General features: G+C 47.2%; 1 protein-coding gene across 5 annotated transcripts in view; it reads left to right on the forward strand.

Moving 5' to 3' along the window:
- LOC139550190 (unconventional myosin-IXb-like) overlaps positions 1-17,911 on the forward strand; it is a 97,544-nt gene that overhangs the window by 62,934 nt on the left and 16,699 nt on the right. For 2 of the 5 annotated variants that reach the window (XM_071360895.1, XM_071360890.1), the window contains exons 20-34: positions 268-390; positions 635-784; positions 1,879-2,036; positions 2,660-2,947; positions 3,498-3,677; positions 4,513-4,575; positions 5,130-5,193; positions 10,523-10,629; positions 11,077-11,180; positions 11,365-11,522; positions 13,009-13,116; positions 13,457-13,627; positions 14,026-14,061; positions 15,106-15,217; positions 15,630-15,703. In XM_071360895.1, coding sequence (XP_071216996.1) covers positions 268-390; positions 635-784; positions 1,879-2,036; positions 2,660-2,947; positions 3,498-3,677; positions 4,513-4,575; positions 5,130-5,193; positions 10,523-10,629; positions 11,077-11,180; positions 11,365-11,522; positions 13,009-13,116; positions 13,457-13,627; positions 14,026-14,061; positions 15,106-15,217; positions 15,630-15,703 — 1,896 coding nt within the window. The remainder of the gene's footprint in view (positions 1-267; positions 391-634; positions 785-1,878; positions 2,037-2,659; positions 2,948-3,497; positions 3,678-4,512; positions 4,576-5,129; positions 5,194-10,522; positions 10,630-11,076; positions 11,181-11,364; positions 11,523-13,008; positions 13,117-13,456; positions 13,628-14,025; positions 14,062-15,105; positions 15,218-15,629; positions 15,704-17,911) is intronic. The other 3 variants (XM_071360891.1, XM_071360892.1, XM_071360893.1) reach the window with 3 other exon arrangements.

The following is a 17,911-nucleotide window of genomic DNA, read 5'->3' on the forward strand; positions in this document are numbered from 1 at the left end:
TGTACAAATGAACGAGCAAACGTCTAAATCTGACCTAATACATGGAACGGTACCGAACCACGAAATAAGCACAGATACTAAAGCCATCAGATCTCTCATGCCGCTGCCGTTCTCTAAAACAAAACACTTTTTGAGGTTTAGAAAGCTGGACATTAAGTGTGGATAAAAGCAAACTCTGATTGTCAAAGGTAATGCTTATTGTTTATTGAGTCATTTTGATAACAGATGGTCATATTATATGCAGTGATTGATTGTGTGTTGATGTAGGAGTTCCTAGAGAGGTTTAAGGTGTTGCTGCCTAAAGAAGCCACCACGGCACCGAAGGACATAGCTAACCTGCTGCAGACGGTGGGCCTGGGACAGAGCACATACCAGATTGGGAAAACTAAGGTAACACTTCTTGGCCCCAATATAAAAACATCGTAACACTAATACTAAATAGATGCATTTTATTTGTATAGCACTTTTCAAGAACGGAAAGTACTTTACATATCCCAAATGACGACATCATCACCACGACATCACAACAACATAACAACATTCAAGTAGCCAAGGAGGACTAAATAAAATGTTTTAAAAATCCAACAGTAAAAGGGAAACGAGTCCAGTGTAAATGTCTTCATCCCTCCCCCAGGTCTTCCTAAAGGAGAGGGAGAGGCAGCATCTGCAGGACACCCTGAACAAGGAAGTAATGCGTCACATCGTCATCCTCCAGCGTTGGTTCAGGGCCTGTCTGATCAGGAGGCACTTCCTCTGCAAGAAAGATGCTGCCATCCGAATACAGGTTGGTACCTATATGGTAGAGACCATGATCATCCATGTAGCTATGGAAACCATGGTCATACAGGTAACTATGGAAACCATGATCATACATTTAGTTATAGAAACCATTATCATACATGTAGTTATAGAAACCATGATCATACAGGTAGCTATGGCAGAAACCATGATCATACAGGTAGCTATGGCAGAAACCATGATCATACATGTAGTTATAGAAACCATGATCATACAGGTAGCTATGGCAGAAACCGTGGTCATACAGGTAGCTATGGAAACCATGATCATACAGGTATCTATGGAAGAAACCATGATCATACAGGTAGCTATGGCAGAAACCATGATCATACATGTAGTTATAGAAACCATGATCATACAGGTAGCTATGGTAGAAACCATGATCATACAGGCAGCTATGAAAACCATGATCATACAGGTAGCTACGGAGACCATGGTCATACAGGTAGCTAAGGAAACCGTGGTCATGCAGGTAGCTACGGAAACCGTGATCATATAGGTAGTTACGGAAACTGTGATCATACAGGTAGCTATGGAAACCGTGATCATACAGGTAGCTATGGAAACCGTGGTCATACAGGTAGCTATGGAAACCGCGGTCGTACAGGTAGCTATGGTAGAAACCGTGGTCATGCAGGTAGATACGGAAACCGTGATCATATAGGTAGCTACGGAAACCGTGATCATACAGGTAGCTATGGAAACCGTGATCATACAGGTAGCTATGGAAACCGTGGTCATACAGGTAGCTATGGAAACCGTGGTCATACAGGTAGCTATGGAAACCGTGGTCATACATGTAGCTATGGAAACCGTGGTCATACAGGTAGCTATGGAAACCATGACCATACAGGTAGCTATTGCTTTAAACCACAACAATGTGTACAGGGCCTATCCCAGGTCTTGTAAAATAGTATTGTATTTGGGTATTTCCAGAGAGCGCTGTATGATAAATTCTCCCTGGGTTATGTCCCTGTGTGATCGGGTAAGATTCATGTTTTTTGTACAATGGTGCAGCTATTGTGTCCTAGCTGAATTTCCCCACAGAGACAATAAAGTTGATCTCATCTTCTCCTGTAGCGATGTTGGCTGGCGTTCCGAGCGGACAACAGGTACCTTGCGGCCACAGTGATCCAGGCGGCATGGAGAGGTTCTCAGGAGAGGACAGACTACTTGAGAATGAGGAACAGCGTCAAGAAAATGCAGGCACTGATCAGGAACAGACAAGGTCCAAACAGGTACTAAGACTTTATGTATTTTTCTAACTTACTAATGGACAATAAAAGTTGTAGAAACTGCCTCCCGGGTGGCGCAGTGGTCTAGGGCACTGCATCGCAGTGCTAGCTGCGCCACCAGAGTCTCTGGGTTCGCGCCCAGGCTCTGTCGCAGCCGGCCGCGACCGGGAGGTCCGTGGGGCGACGCACAATTGGCATAGCGTCGTCCGGGTTAGGGGAGGGTTTGGCCGGTAGGGATATCCTTGTCTCATCGCGCTCTAGCGACTCCTGTGGCGGGCCGGGCGCAGTGCGCGCTAACCGAGGGGGCCAGGTGCACGGTGTTTCCTCCGACACATTGGTGCGGCTGGCTTGGAGGCGCGCTGTGTTAAAAAGCAGTGGTTAAGAAGCTTGGTTGGGTTGTGCTTCGGAGGACGCATGGCTTTCGACCTTCGTCTCTCCCGAGCCCGTACGGGAGTTGTAGCGATGAGACAAGATAGTAATTACTAGCGATTGGATACCACGAAAATTGGGGAGAAAAGGGGATCAAAAAAATTAAATAAAAAAAACATTTTAAAAAAAAGTTGTAGAAACTTCAGGGCCCTAAGTTTTTTTAACTGACCAGGACAAATGTCTGACCCTACTTCTAGCACCAAGGCTGAGGGAGAGAAGCCCACCACGCCTTCTCAGCTCCCTCCCAAAACGCAGTCCAAGCCTCAGTACCAAACCCAGCACCAGAGAAGCCTGGAGAGGACGGAGCTGAGGAGGAGGCAGCACAGTGAGGAACACGGTCCCAACAGAAGCCCCGAGACGAGCCCAGAAGTCAATGGACAGAAGGCCGCCCAGAGGAACACAGAGACGGAGAAGAGAGAGGGAAGAGGCTCTCCACCTCCCCTCAACAGACCTCTCTCCTTCCCGCTAGACGCCAAGGCTGGCAGGTACTGTATGTTTCACTCCTATTCCTCACCTCTCTCCCGCTCACCCCATTCCTCATGCCATGGCATCATTGTCGGTGTCGGCTACATATTGGTAGAGGATGAGTGAGCTCTCATCCCCACCACCAATACAATGTAAAGAGCTTTGAGCACCTGCTGGAAAAGTGGTATATCAATTATATTATTACACAATTTAAACTGAATGCTGATTGGCTGACAGCCATGGTATATCAGACCGTATACCACGGGTATGACAAAACATTTATTTTTACTCTAATTACGTTGGTAACCAGTTTATAATAGCAATAAGGCACCTCAGGGGTTTGTGTTATATGGCCAATATACCATGGCACTCCTCGTTGCGTCGTGCTAAGATCGGCCCTTAGCCGTGGTATATTGGCCATATACCACACCCCCTTGGGTCTTACTGCTTAAATGTGAAGAGCTTTGAGCACCTGCCGGAAAAGTGGTATGAACATGTATTATTATACAATGTAAAGTGCTTTGCTAGGTGGAAAATCACTATAAAAATACATCTGATGTTTTTTAACAGGGATGGAGAGGGAGAGTCAACCAGACCCTCCCACCACACAGGCTCACTGAAGGGCTGCTCCACCTTGGAGGACAGTAAGGAGCGTGCTGAGGGATGGAATGTGAGCAGGAGGGAGGGAGGACACCAGGAAGACTCCCGCCATGAGGTCCAGCGCCCCAGGAATATGGAGGGGTTGCTGCGGTATGTTATGTCATGTTTCGATAATTTTTTTATCGTTATGTTACGATAATGATATGACATGTTACGATAATGATATGTCATGTTACGATAATGATATGTCATGTTACGATAATGATATGTCATGTTACGATAATGATATGTCATGTTACGATAATTACATGTCATGTTACGATAATGATATGTTACGATAATGACATGTCATGTTACGATAATGATATGTCATGTTACGATAATGATATGCCCAGTGGTGTAGTAGAATGAGTAAATGTGATTTACGTACTTTAAAAAAAATGTTTACCCAGCTTTTGCGGAAAAAGGCTTTGCCAGAAGAGCGAGCGGTGCTTTATTCACCGCGAACGGCGATCAGCGTTTACCCACCTGTTTTCTTACCACTACGTCACTGGTTATGTCATGTCTTAGTACTTCTCTCAACTGTACCTGTTAGGACCTTTTCAATGTCCTCTCGATATCATCTTGAATCAGTAGCCCGATATACACTCAGTGACCAGTTTATTAGCTACACCCAACTAGTACCGGGTCGGACCCCCCTTTGCCTCCAGAACAGCCTGAATTGTTGCTCAATTGGTATCAAGGGACCTAACGTGTGCCATGGAAACATTCCCCACACCATTACAACACCAGACGGTACCGTTGACACCAGGCAGGATGTGGTCATGGACTCATGCTGCTTACGCCAAATCCTGACTCTGCCATCAGCATGACGCAACAGGAACTGGGATTTGTCGGACCGGGCAATGTTTTTCCACTCCTGAATTGTCCAGTGTTGATGATGTCATGCCCACTGGAGCAGCTTCTTGTTGTTTTTATCTGACAGGTGTGGAACCCCGGTGAGGTCGTCTGCTGCAAACAGCCAATCTGTGACAAGGACCGACAAGTTGTGAGTTCCGAGATATAGTTCTGCACACCACTGTTGTACTGCGCCATTATTTGCCTGTTTGTGGCCCGCCTGTTAGCTTGAACGATTCTTGCTATTCTCTTTTGACCTCTCATCAACGAGCTGTTTTCGCCCACAGGACTTCGCATGACTGGATGGTTTTTGTTTGTCGCACCATTCTTGGTAAACCCTAGACACTGTCGTGTGTGAAAAGCCCAGGAGGCCGGACGTTTCTGAGATACTGGAACCGGTGCTCCTGGCACTGACGATCATACCACGCTCAATGTCGCCTAGGTCACTCGTTTTGCCCATTCTAACATTCAAATTGAACAGTAACATGAAAGCTTCTATGCCTGTCTGCCTGCTTTATATAGCAAGCCACGGCCACGTGACTGACTGTCTGTAGGAGCGAACCATTTTCGTGAATGGGTGGTGTACCTAATAAACTGGCCACTGAGTTTCCCCATTCTCTGATTGTATCTTTCATCAATATCTTATAGATATTACTTGAATTCTAACAAAGAGTTTACAGTTCACATTTCTCTCTGAAAACTCAGGAACTCTGGGTCGGTGTCAGACAGCTCTCCCTTCGCCATTGAGGTACTGTTTTCTCCTTCTGAGGTACTGTTTTCTCCTTCTGAGGTAATGTTTTCTCATTCTGAAGTACTGTTTTCTCATTCTGAGGTACTGTTTTCTCATTCTGAAGTACTGTTTTCTCATTCTGAGGTACTGTTTTCTCCTTCTGAGGTACTGTTTTCTCCTTCTGAGGTACTGTTTTCTCATTCTGAAGTACTGTTTTCTCATTCTGAGGTACTGTTTTCTCCTTCTGAGGTACTGTTTTCTCCTTCTGAGGTACTGTTTTCTCATTCTGAAGTACTGTTTTCTCATTCTGAGGTACTGTTTTCTCATTCTGAGGTACTGTTTTCTCATTCTGAGGTACTGTTTTCTCATTCTGAGGTACTGTTTTCTCATTCTGAGGTACTGTTTTCTCATACTGTCATAACTCTACTCCCGTTACACTATTACGTCAATACATGTCGCATCTCTGCATATCACATAGCACAAAAATGTAGGACAAAACACACATCACGACAAGAGACACCACACTGCGTAAAGAGAGACACCACAACACGGCGTAAAGAGAGACACCACAACACTGCGTAAAGATAGACACCACAACACGGCGTAAAGAGAGACACCACAACACGGCGTAAAGAGAGACACCACAACACGGCGTAAAGAGAGACACCACAACACGGCGTAAAGAGAGACACCACAACACGGCGTAAAGAGAGACACCACAACACGGCATAAAGAGAGACACCACAACACGGCGTAAAGAGAGACACCACAACACGGCGTAAAGAGAGACACCACAACACGGCGTAAAGAGAGACACCACAACACGGCGTAAAGAGAGACACCACAACACGGCGTAAAGAGAGACACCACAACACGGCGTAAAGAGAGACACCACAACACGGCGTAAAGAGAGACACCACAACACGGCGTAAAGAGAGACACCACAACACGGCGTAAAGAGAGACACCACAACACGGCGTAAAGAGAGACACCACAACACGGCGTAAAGCGAGACACCACAACACGGCGTAAAGCGAGACACCACAACACGGCGTAAAGCGAGACACCACAACACGGCGTAAAGAGAGACACCACAACACGACGTAAAGAGAGACACCACAACACGGCGTACAGAGAGACACCACAACACGGCGTACAGAGAGACACCACAACACGGCGTACAGAGAGACACCACAACACGGCGTAAAGCGAGACACCACAACACGGCGTAAAGAGAGACACCACAACACGGCATAAAGAGAGACACCACAACACGGCGTAAAGAGAGACACCACGGCGTAAAGAGAGACACCACAACACGGCGTAAAGAGAGACAACACGGCGTAAAGCGAGACACCACAACACGGCGTAAAGAGAGACACCACAACACGGCGTACAGAGAGACACCACAACACGGCGTACAGAGAGACACCACAACACTGCGTAAAGAGAGACACCACAACACGGCGTAAAGCGAGACACCACAACACGGCGTAAAGCGAGACACCACAACACGGCGTAAAGAGAGACACCACAACACGGCGTAAAGAGAGACACCACAACACGGCGTAAAGAGAGACACCACAACACGGCGTAAAGAGAGACACCACAACACGGCGTAAAGAGAGACACCACAACACGGCGTAAAGAGAGACACCACAACACGGCGTAAAGAGAGACACCACAACACGGCATAAAGAGAGACACCACAACACGGCGTACAGAGAGACACCACAACACGGCGTAAAGCGAGACACCACAACACGGCGTAAAGAGAGACACCACAACACGGCGTAAAGAGAGACACCACAACACTGCGTAAAGAGAGACACCACGGCGTAAAGAGAGACACCACAACACGGCGTAAAGAGAGACACCACGGCGTAAAGCGAGACACCACAACACGGCGTAAAGAGAGACACCACAACACGGCGTACAGAGAGACACCACAACACGGCGTACAGAGAGACACCACAACACTGCGTAAAGAGAGACACCACAACACGGCGTAAAGCGAGACACCACAACACGGCGTAAAGCGAGACACCACAACACGGCGTAAAGAGAGACACCACAACACGGCGTAAAGAGAGACACCACAACACGGCGTAAAGAGAGACACCACAACACGGCGTAAAGAGAGACACCACAACACGGCGTAAAGAGAGACACCACAACACGGCGTAAAGCGAGACACCACAACACGGCGTAAAGAGAGACACCACAACACGGCGTAAAGAGAGACACCACAACACGGCGTACAGAGAGACACCACAACACGGCGTACAGAGAGACACCACAACACGGCGTACAGAGAGACACCACAACACGGCGTAAAGCGAGACACCACAACACGGCGTAAAGAGAGACACCACAACACGGCATAAAGAGAGACACCACAACACGGCGTAAAGAGAGACACCACAACACGGCGTAAAGAGAGACTCCACAACACAGCGTAAAGAGAGACACCACAACACGGTGTAAACAGACACACCACAACACTGCGTAAAGACAGACCTAAGACCACAACATGGCGTAAAGAGAGACACCACAACACGGCGTAAAGAGAGACACCACAACACGGCGTAAAGAGAGACACCACAACACTGCGTAAAGAGAGACACCACAACACAGCGTAAAGAGAGACACCACAACACTGCGTAAAGAGAGACACCACAACACTGCGTAAAGAGAGACACCACAACACTGCGTAAAGAGAGACCTAAGACCACAACATGGCGTAAACAGACACACCACAACACTGCGTAAAGAGAGACCTAAGACCACAACATGGCATAGCACATCTCTACAACTCACATCTCACATCTCTAGATATCACATCTCTACAACTGAGGTGCTGCTACATTACATTTCACACCTACACAGAGAGCTAAGATGCTACGTAAAGGGCTACTGTATGTGAAGTGTTATGTCTAAACATGCTACTGATGTTGACACACCCATGGATGGATAGATCCCACTCTTCAGCTGGTCAGTAGGATGGATAGATCCCACTCTTCAGCTGGTCAGTAGGATGGATAGATCCCACTCTTCGGGCCGGTCAGTAGGATGGATAGATCCCACTCTTCGGCTGGTCAGTAGGATGGATAGATCCCATTCTTCAGCTGGTCAGTAGGATGGATAGATCCCACTCTTCAGCTGGTCAGTAGGATGGATAGATCCCACTCTTCAGCTAGTCCGTAGGATGGATAGATCCCACTCTTCAGCCGGTCAGTAGGATGGATAGATCCCACTCTTCAGCCGGTCAGTAGGATGGATAGATCCCACTCTTCGGCCCGTCAGTAGGATGGATAGATCCCACTCTTCAGCCGGTCAGTAGGATGGATAGATCCCACTCTTCAGCCGGTCAGTAGGATGGATAGATCCCACTCTTCGGCTAGTCCGTAGGATGGATAGATCCCACTCTTCAGCTGGTCAGTAGGATGGATAGATCCCACTCTTCAGCTAGTCAGTAGGATGGATAGATCCCACTCTTCAGCTGGTCAGTAGGATGGATAGATCCCACTCTTCAGCTAGTCAGTAGGATGGATAGATCCCACTCTTCAGCTGGTCAGTAGGATGGATAGATCCCACTCTTCAGCTGGTCAGTAGGATGGATAGATCCCACTCTTCAGAAAACAAACATTCTTATTGGCAGTTGACCAGGCTACCTGCGTTTCTTTCAAAATATTTTTCCTGTTTTGTTCCTACTGAGCACAGCCCTGTGACAGTGAGGGATCTCTGTCCCTCACCTTACTTCATCCGTGCTTCTTGACTTCTCTTGACCATCATAGGTCAAGGTGCTCTACCTCAAGCAACCCAATCACAATCAGGGGTTAGCCTCCGTCCACAACGTGTTGATGTTTAACCTTGGGGATTTTCAGGATAATTCGTTTTTGGAGTTACCTCCTTCCCCTCAATGGGATGGGCCAGTCCAGCCAATCAGCAGTCAACGTCCATCCTCGTAACCCCGGGTCCAGGGTCCAACCGGCCTGAGTCTATGGAATACTACTACGGGCCCTGGCACACTGTCACTGTGACTGACTCTGTTCCTGTGCAGGGTTTGTGTATGTCTATACAGACATATCCTGTCACCACTGCAGCTGAATGGGTCTGCAGTATCCTGCACTCTGCAAGCACCTACTTCTACAACTGCATGCTGCTCTCCTGCAGACCAGAGAAACAGAACAGTGGCCAGTCACAACCATCTCCTGCCAGGTTGCCATCTAAACACGCACAGTGGCCAGTCACAACCATCTCCTGCCAGGTTGCCATCTAAACACGCACAGTGGCCAGTCACAACCATCTCCTGCCAGGTTGCCATCTAAACACGCACAGTGGCCAGTCACAACCATCTCCTGCCAGGTTGCCATCTAAACACGCACAGTGGCCAGTCACAACCATCTCCTGCCAGGTTGCCATCTAAACACGCACAGTGGCTGGATGGGTCTCTCTTTCTGACTTTTTTTTTTCTCTTGTCACAATGTTGAGACAATGTCAGTCAATCTGTGTATACTTTACATTCCAGCACTAGTAGCCCAAAGATAGTTGGGGCTAGCTCTGTAGTTGTTGTTGCTGCTGCTGTTGAGTCTGTTGAGCTCTCTGAAGGGGGAGGAGAGACTGACAGCTCTCTGTAGGGAGAAGGAAGGGGGAGAGACTATGAGAGCTCTCTGTAGGGAGAAGGAAGGGGGAGAGACTATGAGAGCTCTCTGTAGGGAGAAGGAAGTGGGAGAGACTATGAGAGCTCTCTGTAGGGAGAAGGAAGGGGGGGAGACTATGAGAGCTCTCTGTAGGGAGAAGGAAGGGGGAGAGACTATGAGAGCTCTCTGTAGGGAGAAGGAAGGGGGAGAGACTATGAGAGCTCTCTGTAGGGAGAAGGAAGGGGGAGAGACTATGAGAGCTCTCTGTAGGGAGAAGGAAGGGGGGGAGACTATGAGAGCTCTCTGCAGGGAGAAGGAAGGGGGAGAGACTATGAGAGCTCTCTGTAGGGAGAAGGAAGGGGGAGGAAAGACTGTATTGTGCTAAGGATGTGGTGGCTGCTGCAGGCTAACTAACTAACTCTGGTGTTGCCGGGCCTGGGATGTATGTGCTGCTACTACCCCTATAGATGCTGGTGAAAGGGGATGATCTGAAAACAAACTTCTCTGTTCTTAAAGTGATAGTGCAACATTTTTGCACTAAAACCCATTTTCAACTGATCCTTGACAAAATGTTGCACTGTCCCTTTTAATAGTTTCCTTTCTATGCACCAACACTCCTCACGTGTTACCTGTTAATAACGGCCCACCTGATTGGCCCCCAGCATGGTTGTGTTGTGTCATGTCATACAATCTCAGATGTTCAGTAATTTTGTTTTATCTCTCAGTTTCCGAAATCTTTTGATATTTCCACGGACGGGGCTAGTTTCAGCCTCCCACATGAGAGCATAACCCGCAGAGACTCCAGCCAATCCCAGCCGACCACTCCTGATAGGTAACAGCCATTCAGCCAACTGGGACACAGGAGTTATTGTCCATAAATTGACTAGATATTGTATGTCATTATTTTTGTATGGAGTTCTACGAGAGAGTCGAATTACGTGAGGCTTATTTTTAAATCAAATATACGTTTTTGTAACGTTTAGGCTGTTACATGTAAGTGGATGCAACTGGCATTCTGGCAACTTTGAGGAAGAAATGACTTAGTTATGCCTGTTGTTCACACGCGTATCTACTGTACCCTCTCATCGGCTAGAATGGTCCCAGCTGATCTCGCCTCCTCTCGCTTGCCTTCCATTATTGAGGACGTATATTTCCGTTGTTAGAGCGGTAACTCGAACATCTTGTCAATATAATAGATCATCTTTGCATGGACCGAGTGTGGAAACGCTGCTGCGTTTTCTCTGTCATGGTTACATGTTAACCCTTTTGTGTTCCACAGGCTTGGCTTCTTCAGTAAGTTTCGGAGGAAACGGCCGACTAAAAACTCACAGATAAATGCGTACGGGATGGTGACCAATGAGAATGCACCATCTGGGAAAGGAGGTACTGTAGTCCCACCCCCTACAGGACACTGCTCACTGTGTTGTCCACCTTTAGACTGTTGCTATGATGAAAACTATTTTAGTACCTTTCACATCCTGTCTCTCCTCTACTACCATCTAGTGATCAATGGTATAATCTCAACCGCTCTCTATCAGTCTAAACACACACGTATCCTTACCTATAGCCACCTCTACCTCCTCCCTGTCCACTGGACGCCATGGTAACGCCACCATCAGGATCAGCCGAGCCACGCGGGTCTCCGAGCAGTGGAATGCTTCTCTGGAACGGGAGATCACCAACACCGACGAGATCCGACACCTGGATGAGTTCCTGGGGAACCAGGTGGGATACCTGTCTGGCACTCACCTGGAATCACCTCAGCCTCAGGACTGTTTCCGGTTCATTAGGATCTCTAGCCTGGTGTTACATCTATTTGTGTATTTTCAAGCACCACAAATTGATCTGGGTTCAGGCTACCAAAGCCTTAGTCTTCAGAGGGTCTTTCATGAGCAGGTTTTGACTGACTAACTTGCTCTGTCACTCTCTCTGTCTCTCTCTCTGTCTCTCTCTCTGTCTGTCTCTCGCTCTGTCTCGCTCTGTCTGTCTCTCGCTCTGTCTGTCTGTCTCTCGCTCTGTCTGTCTGTCTCTCGCTCTGTCTGTCTGTCTCTCGCTCTGTCTGTCTATCTCTCGCTCTGTCTGTCTCTCTGTCTCGCTCTGTCTGTCTGTCTGTCTCGCTCTGTCTGTCTGTCTGTCTCGCTCTGTCTCGCTCTGTCTGTGTCTCGCTCTGTCTGTCTCTCGCTCTGTCTCGCTCTGTCTGTCTCTCGCTCTGTCTGTCTGTCTGTCTGTCTGTCTGTCTGTCTGTCTGTCTGTCTGTCTGTCTGTCGGTCTGTCTGTCTGTCTGTCTGTCTGTCTCTCTGTCTGTCTGTCTGTCTGTCTGTCTGTCTCTCGCTCTGTCTGTCTGTCTGTCTGTCTGTCTCTCGCTCTGTCTCTGTCTGTCTGTCTGTCTGTCTGTCTGTCTCTCGCTCTGTCTGTCTGTCTGTCTGTCTGTCTGTCTGTCTCTCGCTCTGTCTGTCTGTCTCTCGCTCTGTCTGTCTCTCGCTCTGTCTGTCTGTCTCTCGCTCTGTCTGTCTCTCGCTCTGTCTGTCTCTCGCTCTGTCTGTCTGTCGCTCTGTCTGTCTCTCGCTCTGTCTGTCTGTCGCTCTGTCTGTCTGTCTGTCTGTCTCTTGCTCTGTCTGTCTGTCTCTCGCTCTGTCTCTCGCTCTGTCTGTCTGTCTCTCGCTCTGTCTCTCGCTCTGTCTGTCTGTCTCTCGCTCTGTCTCTCGCTCTGTCTGTCTGTCTCTCGCTCTGTCTCTCGCTCTGTCTCTCGCTCTGTCTCTCGCTCTGTCTCTCGCTCTGTCTCTCGCTCTGTCTCTCGCTCTGTCTCTCGCTCTGTCTCTCGCTCTGTCTCTCGCTCTGTCTCTCGCTCTGTCTCTCGCTCTGTCTCTCGCTCTGTCTCTCGCTCTGTGTCTCGCTCTCTCTGTCTCTCGCTCTGTCTCTCGCTCTGTCTCTCGCTCTGTGTCTCGCTCTCTCTGTCTCTCGCTCTGTCTCTCGCTCTGTGTCTCGCTCTGTGTCTCGCTCTCTGTGTCTCTCTCTGTCTCGCTCTCTCTGTCTCACTCTCTCTGTCTCACTCTCTCTGTCTCTCTCTCTCTCTCATACTGGTGCATCTTTAGAAAGGTTGCCGGATGTTACCAGTTACATGTCTTATTGCAGAGTATTGTAAAGTTGATTCCAGGCTATTTTGAATAGTAGACTACTACTATGAAATAATGTACGTTCCTATACCTCCCAGGTAAACGATCTGAGGACCAGGGTAAAGGAGCTGTCAGCCACAGAGAGGATCTTCCTTACAGCCACCATGCAGTTCAGAGAGACCATAAAGGGCATGTACTCCGTCTTGGTGAGTTTACTTCCTGACCTTGGCACCAGAAGAGATGGTTGTATGGAGCTTTTAGGTTTGTTCATAATAAAGTATGCATGTTGTACTATTCAAGTTTAGAAGACTGTCTTGAAAAAGAGATGAAGCCAAATCAACAGTGTATATATAGAGAGCTTGACTAGGGCCAGGAGTACACACACGGTAAGTGCTTTATAAAGCACTTTGGAGCACCAATTATTTTTTATTCTCAGCGTTTATTTTTTAGCACAGCACTGGTGTGAACATTTGGCATGTGCTGTATATATCCTAACACCCCCACACCCTTCATTAACTCTGTCCTCTACCCTCCCCTGGTCAACAGAAGCCCCATATCAGCTATAAAGTCCTGATGACGGGCTACCACAACTGTGTGTCCAGTCATGCTGGCACCAAGCAGCTGACTGAGGTCAGCCTGGTGGTCAACCTGTTCCAGTCCATCCTGGACGGCTTCATACGGGGAGAGATCAAACGAGAGGGGTTTGGGCCGGTCAAGGTAGTTCTGAGTCAGACACATCCACTCACACGCGGATACTGTATACACACATGCAGGTACACAGACATGTCACAGACACAGGCACTCGCACACAACCACTCACACGCGGATACTGTATACACACATGCAGGTACACAGACATGTCACAGACACAGGCACTCGCACACAACCACTCACACGCGGATACTGTATACACACATGCAGGTACACAGACATGTCACAGACACACATCTTTGGGTTTGACCTACAGTATCTTTGACTTTATCTTTGACTCTTTTTGAATGCTCCAGAGCAGCAGTACACATAGTTTTGAGAAGTGTAAAACATCAGTTGTAGGTGTAATTTTAAGAGGTTCGGAGATGTATTCCACGTCTGATCTACTTTTCTATTTGTTGCAGACCGTGAACAAGCCAAAGACGAAAAAGAAAAAATGTGTAAGTTATGACATCACTAAGTTGAATTGTCTCATTATGACATCTAAGTTGAATTGTCTCATTATGACATCTAAGTTGAATTGTCTCATTATGACATCTAAGTTGAATTGTCTCATTATGACATCTAAGTTGAATTGTCTCATTATGACATCTAAGTTGAATTGTCTCATTATGACATCTAAGTTGAATTGTCTCATTATGACATCTAAGTTGAATTGTCTCATTATGACATCTAAGTTCAATTGTCTCATTATGACATCACTAAGTTCAATTGTCTCATTATGACATCACTAAGTTGAATTGGCTCGTTGCGACCAACACTAAGTTGAATTGGCTCGTTGCGACCAACACTAAGGTGAATTGGCTCGTTGCGACCAACACTAAGTTGAATAGGCCCGTTGCGACCAACACTAAGTTGAATTGGCTCGTTGCGACCAACACTAAGGTGAATTGGCTCGTTGCGACCAACACTAAGTTGAATTGGCTCGTTGCGACCAACACTAAGTTGAATTGGCTCGTTGCGACCAACACTAAGGTGAATTGGCTCGTTGCGACCAACACTAAGTTGAATTGGCTCGTTGCGACCAACACTAAGGTGAATTGGCTCGTTGCGACCAACACTAAGTTGAATTGGCTCGTTGCGACCAACACTAAGTTGAATTGGCTCGTTGCGACCAACACTAAGGTGAATTGGCTCGTTGCGACCAACACTAAGTTGAATTGGCTCGTTGCGACCAACACTAAGGTGAATTGGCTCGTTGCGACCAACACTAAGTTGAATTGGCTCGTTGCGACCAACACTAAGGTGAATTGGCTCGTTGCGACCAACACTAAGGTGAATTGGCTCGTTGCGACCAACACTAAGTTGAATTGACTCGTTGCGACCAACACTAAGTTGAATTGACTCGTTGCGACCAACACTAAGGTGAATTGACTCGTTGCGACCAACACTAAGTTGAATATCAGAATATCAGTGTCACAACCCAGGTCAATGCATCCCAGGTCAATGGTCCGGCTTGAATGATGTGTGTTGTGTGTTTCCAGCTCGACAGCCCTTTAGGTCACATGTTTAGTACGTACCAGGTCAACATCAGGCAGTCCTGTGACCTGTGTGGTTTCTACATCTGGGGCATGGAGAAGGCCTACATGTGCAGCGGTGAGTGGCTATCTGTTGTTCACCATTAAACATAGAATTTGAATATAGAAGAGAACATTTGAAAAGAGAATTAGAATATAGAAGAGAACATTAGAACATATAATTAGAGTTCAGAAGAGAACATTTAAAAGAGAATTAGAATGCAGAAGAGAACATTTGAACATATGATTAGAATATAGAAGAGAACATTTGAACATATGATTAGAATATAGAAGAGAACATTTGAACATATGATTAGAATATAGACGCGAACATTTGAACAGAGAATTAGAATATAGAAGAGAACATTAGAACTGAGAATTAGAATATAGAAGAAAATTAGAACAGAGAATTAGAATATAGAAGAGAACATTTGAACAGAATTTAGACGAGATCTTATCATTGTGTTATTTTCTCCTCTTCTTTTGTTTAGCTTGCAAATTGATATGTCACAAGAAATGCCTTTCCAAAATCATCACCGACTGCTCAACTCGATGTGCCAGGCTGGTGAGCAGTTTGTCAAGTAATGTTTGTCAAGTAATGTTTGTCAAGTTCACCAAGTTAAGTCTGACAAATCAAATTGTATTAGTCACATGTGTCTAATACAACAGGACCCATACCTTACAGTGAAATGCTTACTTACGAGTCCCTAACCAACAATGCAGTTTAAAAAAAAATACGGATAAAAATAAGAAATAAAAGTAACAAGTAATTAAAGAGCAGCAGTAAAATAACAGTAGCGAGACTATTTACAGGGGGGTACAGGTACAGGGTCAATGTGCAGGGGCACCGGTTAGTTGAGGTAATATGTACATGTAGGTAGAGTTATTAAAGTGACTATGCATTGATGATAACAACAGAGACGGGGGGGGGGGGGGGGGCAATGCAAATATTCTGGGTAGCCATTTGATTAGGTGTTCAAGAGTCTTATGGCTTGGGGGTAGAAGCTGTTTAGAAGCCTCTTGGACCTAGACTTGACGCTCCGGTACCGCTTGCCGTGTGGTAGCAGAGAAAACAGTCAATGACTAGGGTGGCTGGAGTCTTTGACAATTGTTAGGGCCTTCCTCTGACACCGCCTGGTATAGAGGTCCTGGATGGCAGGAAGCTTGGCCCCAGTGATGTACTGGGCCGTTCGCACTACCCTCTGTAGTGCCTTGCGGTCGGAGGCCGAGCAGTTGTCATACCAGGCAGTGATGCAACCATGCAGGATGCTCTCGATGGTGCAGCTGTAGAACCTTTTGAGGATCTGAGGACCCATGCCAAGACTTTTCAGTCTCCTGAGGGGGAATAGGTTTTGTTGTGCTCTCTTGACGACTGTCTTGGTGTGCTTGGACCATATTAGTTGTTTGTTAGAGATGTGGACACGTGCTACCTGTCCCAGACCTGCTGTTTTCAACTCTCTAGAGACAGCAGGAGCGGTAGAGATACTCTTAATGATCGGCTATGAAAAGCCAACTGACATTTACTCCTGAGGTGCTGACTTGTTGCACCCTCGACAACTACTGTGATTATTATTATTTGACCATGCTGGTCATTTATGAACATTTGAACATCTTGGCCATGTTCTGTTATAATCTCTACCCGGCACAGCCAGAAGAGGACTGGCCACCCCTCATAGCCTGGTTCCTCTCTAGGTTTCTTCCTAGGTTTTGGCCTTTCTAGGGAGTTTTTCCTAGCCACCGTGCTTCTACACCTGCACTGCTTGCTGTTTGGGGTTTTAGGCTGGGTTTCTGTACAGATATCTTTGAGATATCAGCTGATGTAAGAAGGGCTATATAAATTGATTTGATTTGATTTGACACCAAGGAACTTGAAGGTCTCAACCTGCTCCACTGCAGCCCCGTCGATGAGAATGGGGGCGGACTTGGTCCTCTTTTTCCTGTAGTCCACAATCATCTACTTTGTCTTGATCACGTTGAGGGAGAGGTTGTTGTCCTGGCACCACACTGACAGGTCTCTGACCTCCTCCCTATAGGCTGTCTGATCGTTGTCGGTGATCAGGCCTAACACTGTTGTGTCATCGGCAAACTTAATGATGGTGTTGGAGTCGTGCCTGGCCGTGCAGTCATGAATGAACAGGGAGTACAGGAGGGGACTGAGCACGCACCCCTAAGGGGTCCCTGTGTTGAGGATCAGTGTAGCGGATGTGTTGTTACCTACCCTCACCACCTGGGGGCGGCCCGTCAGGAAGTCCAGGATCCAGTTGCAGAGGGAGGTGTTTAGTCCCAGGTTCCTTAGGTTATTGATGAGCATTGAGAGCACTATGGTGTTGAATGCTGAGCTGTAGTCAATGAATAACATTCTCACATAGGTGTTCCTTTTGTCCAGGTGGGAAAAGGCAGTGTGGAGTGCAATAGAGATTGCATCATCTGTGGATCTGTTGGAGTGGTATGCAAATTGGAGTGGGTCTAGGATTTCTGGGATAATGGTGTTGATGTGAGCTATGACCAGCATTTCAAAGCACTTCATGGCTACAGACGTGAGTGCTATGGGTCAGTAGTCATTTAGGCCGGTTACCTTAGTGTTCTTGGGCACAGGCATTATGGTGGTCTGCTTGAAACATGTTGATATTACAGACTCGAACAGGGAGAGGTTGAAAATGTCAGTGAAGACACTTGCAGTTGGTCAGCGCATGCTCGCTGTACACGTCCTGGTAATCCGTGTGGCCCTGCGGCCTTGTGAATGTTGACCTGTTTAAAGGTCTTACTCACTTCG

This window comes from Salvelinus alpinus, chromosome 23, assembly GCF_045679555.1.
Source record: "Salvelinus alpinus chromosome 23, SLU_Salpinus.1, whole genome shotgun sequence".
Classification (NCBI taxonomy): domain Eukaryota; kingdom Metazoa; phylum Chordata; class Actinopteri; order Salmoniformes; family Salmonidae; genus Salvelinus; species Salvelinus alpinus.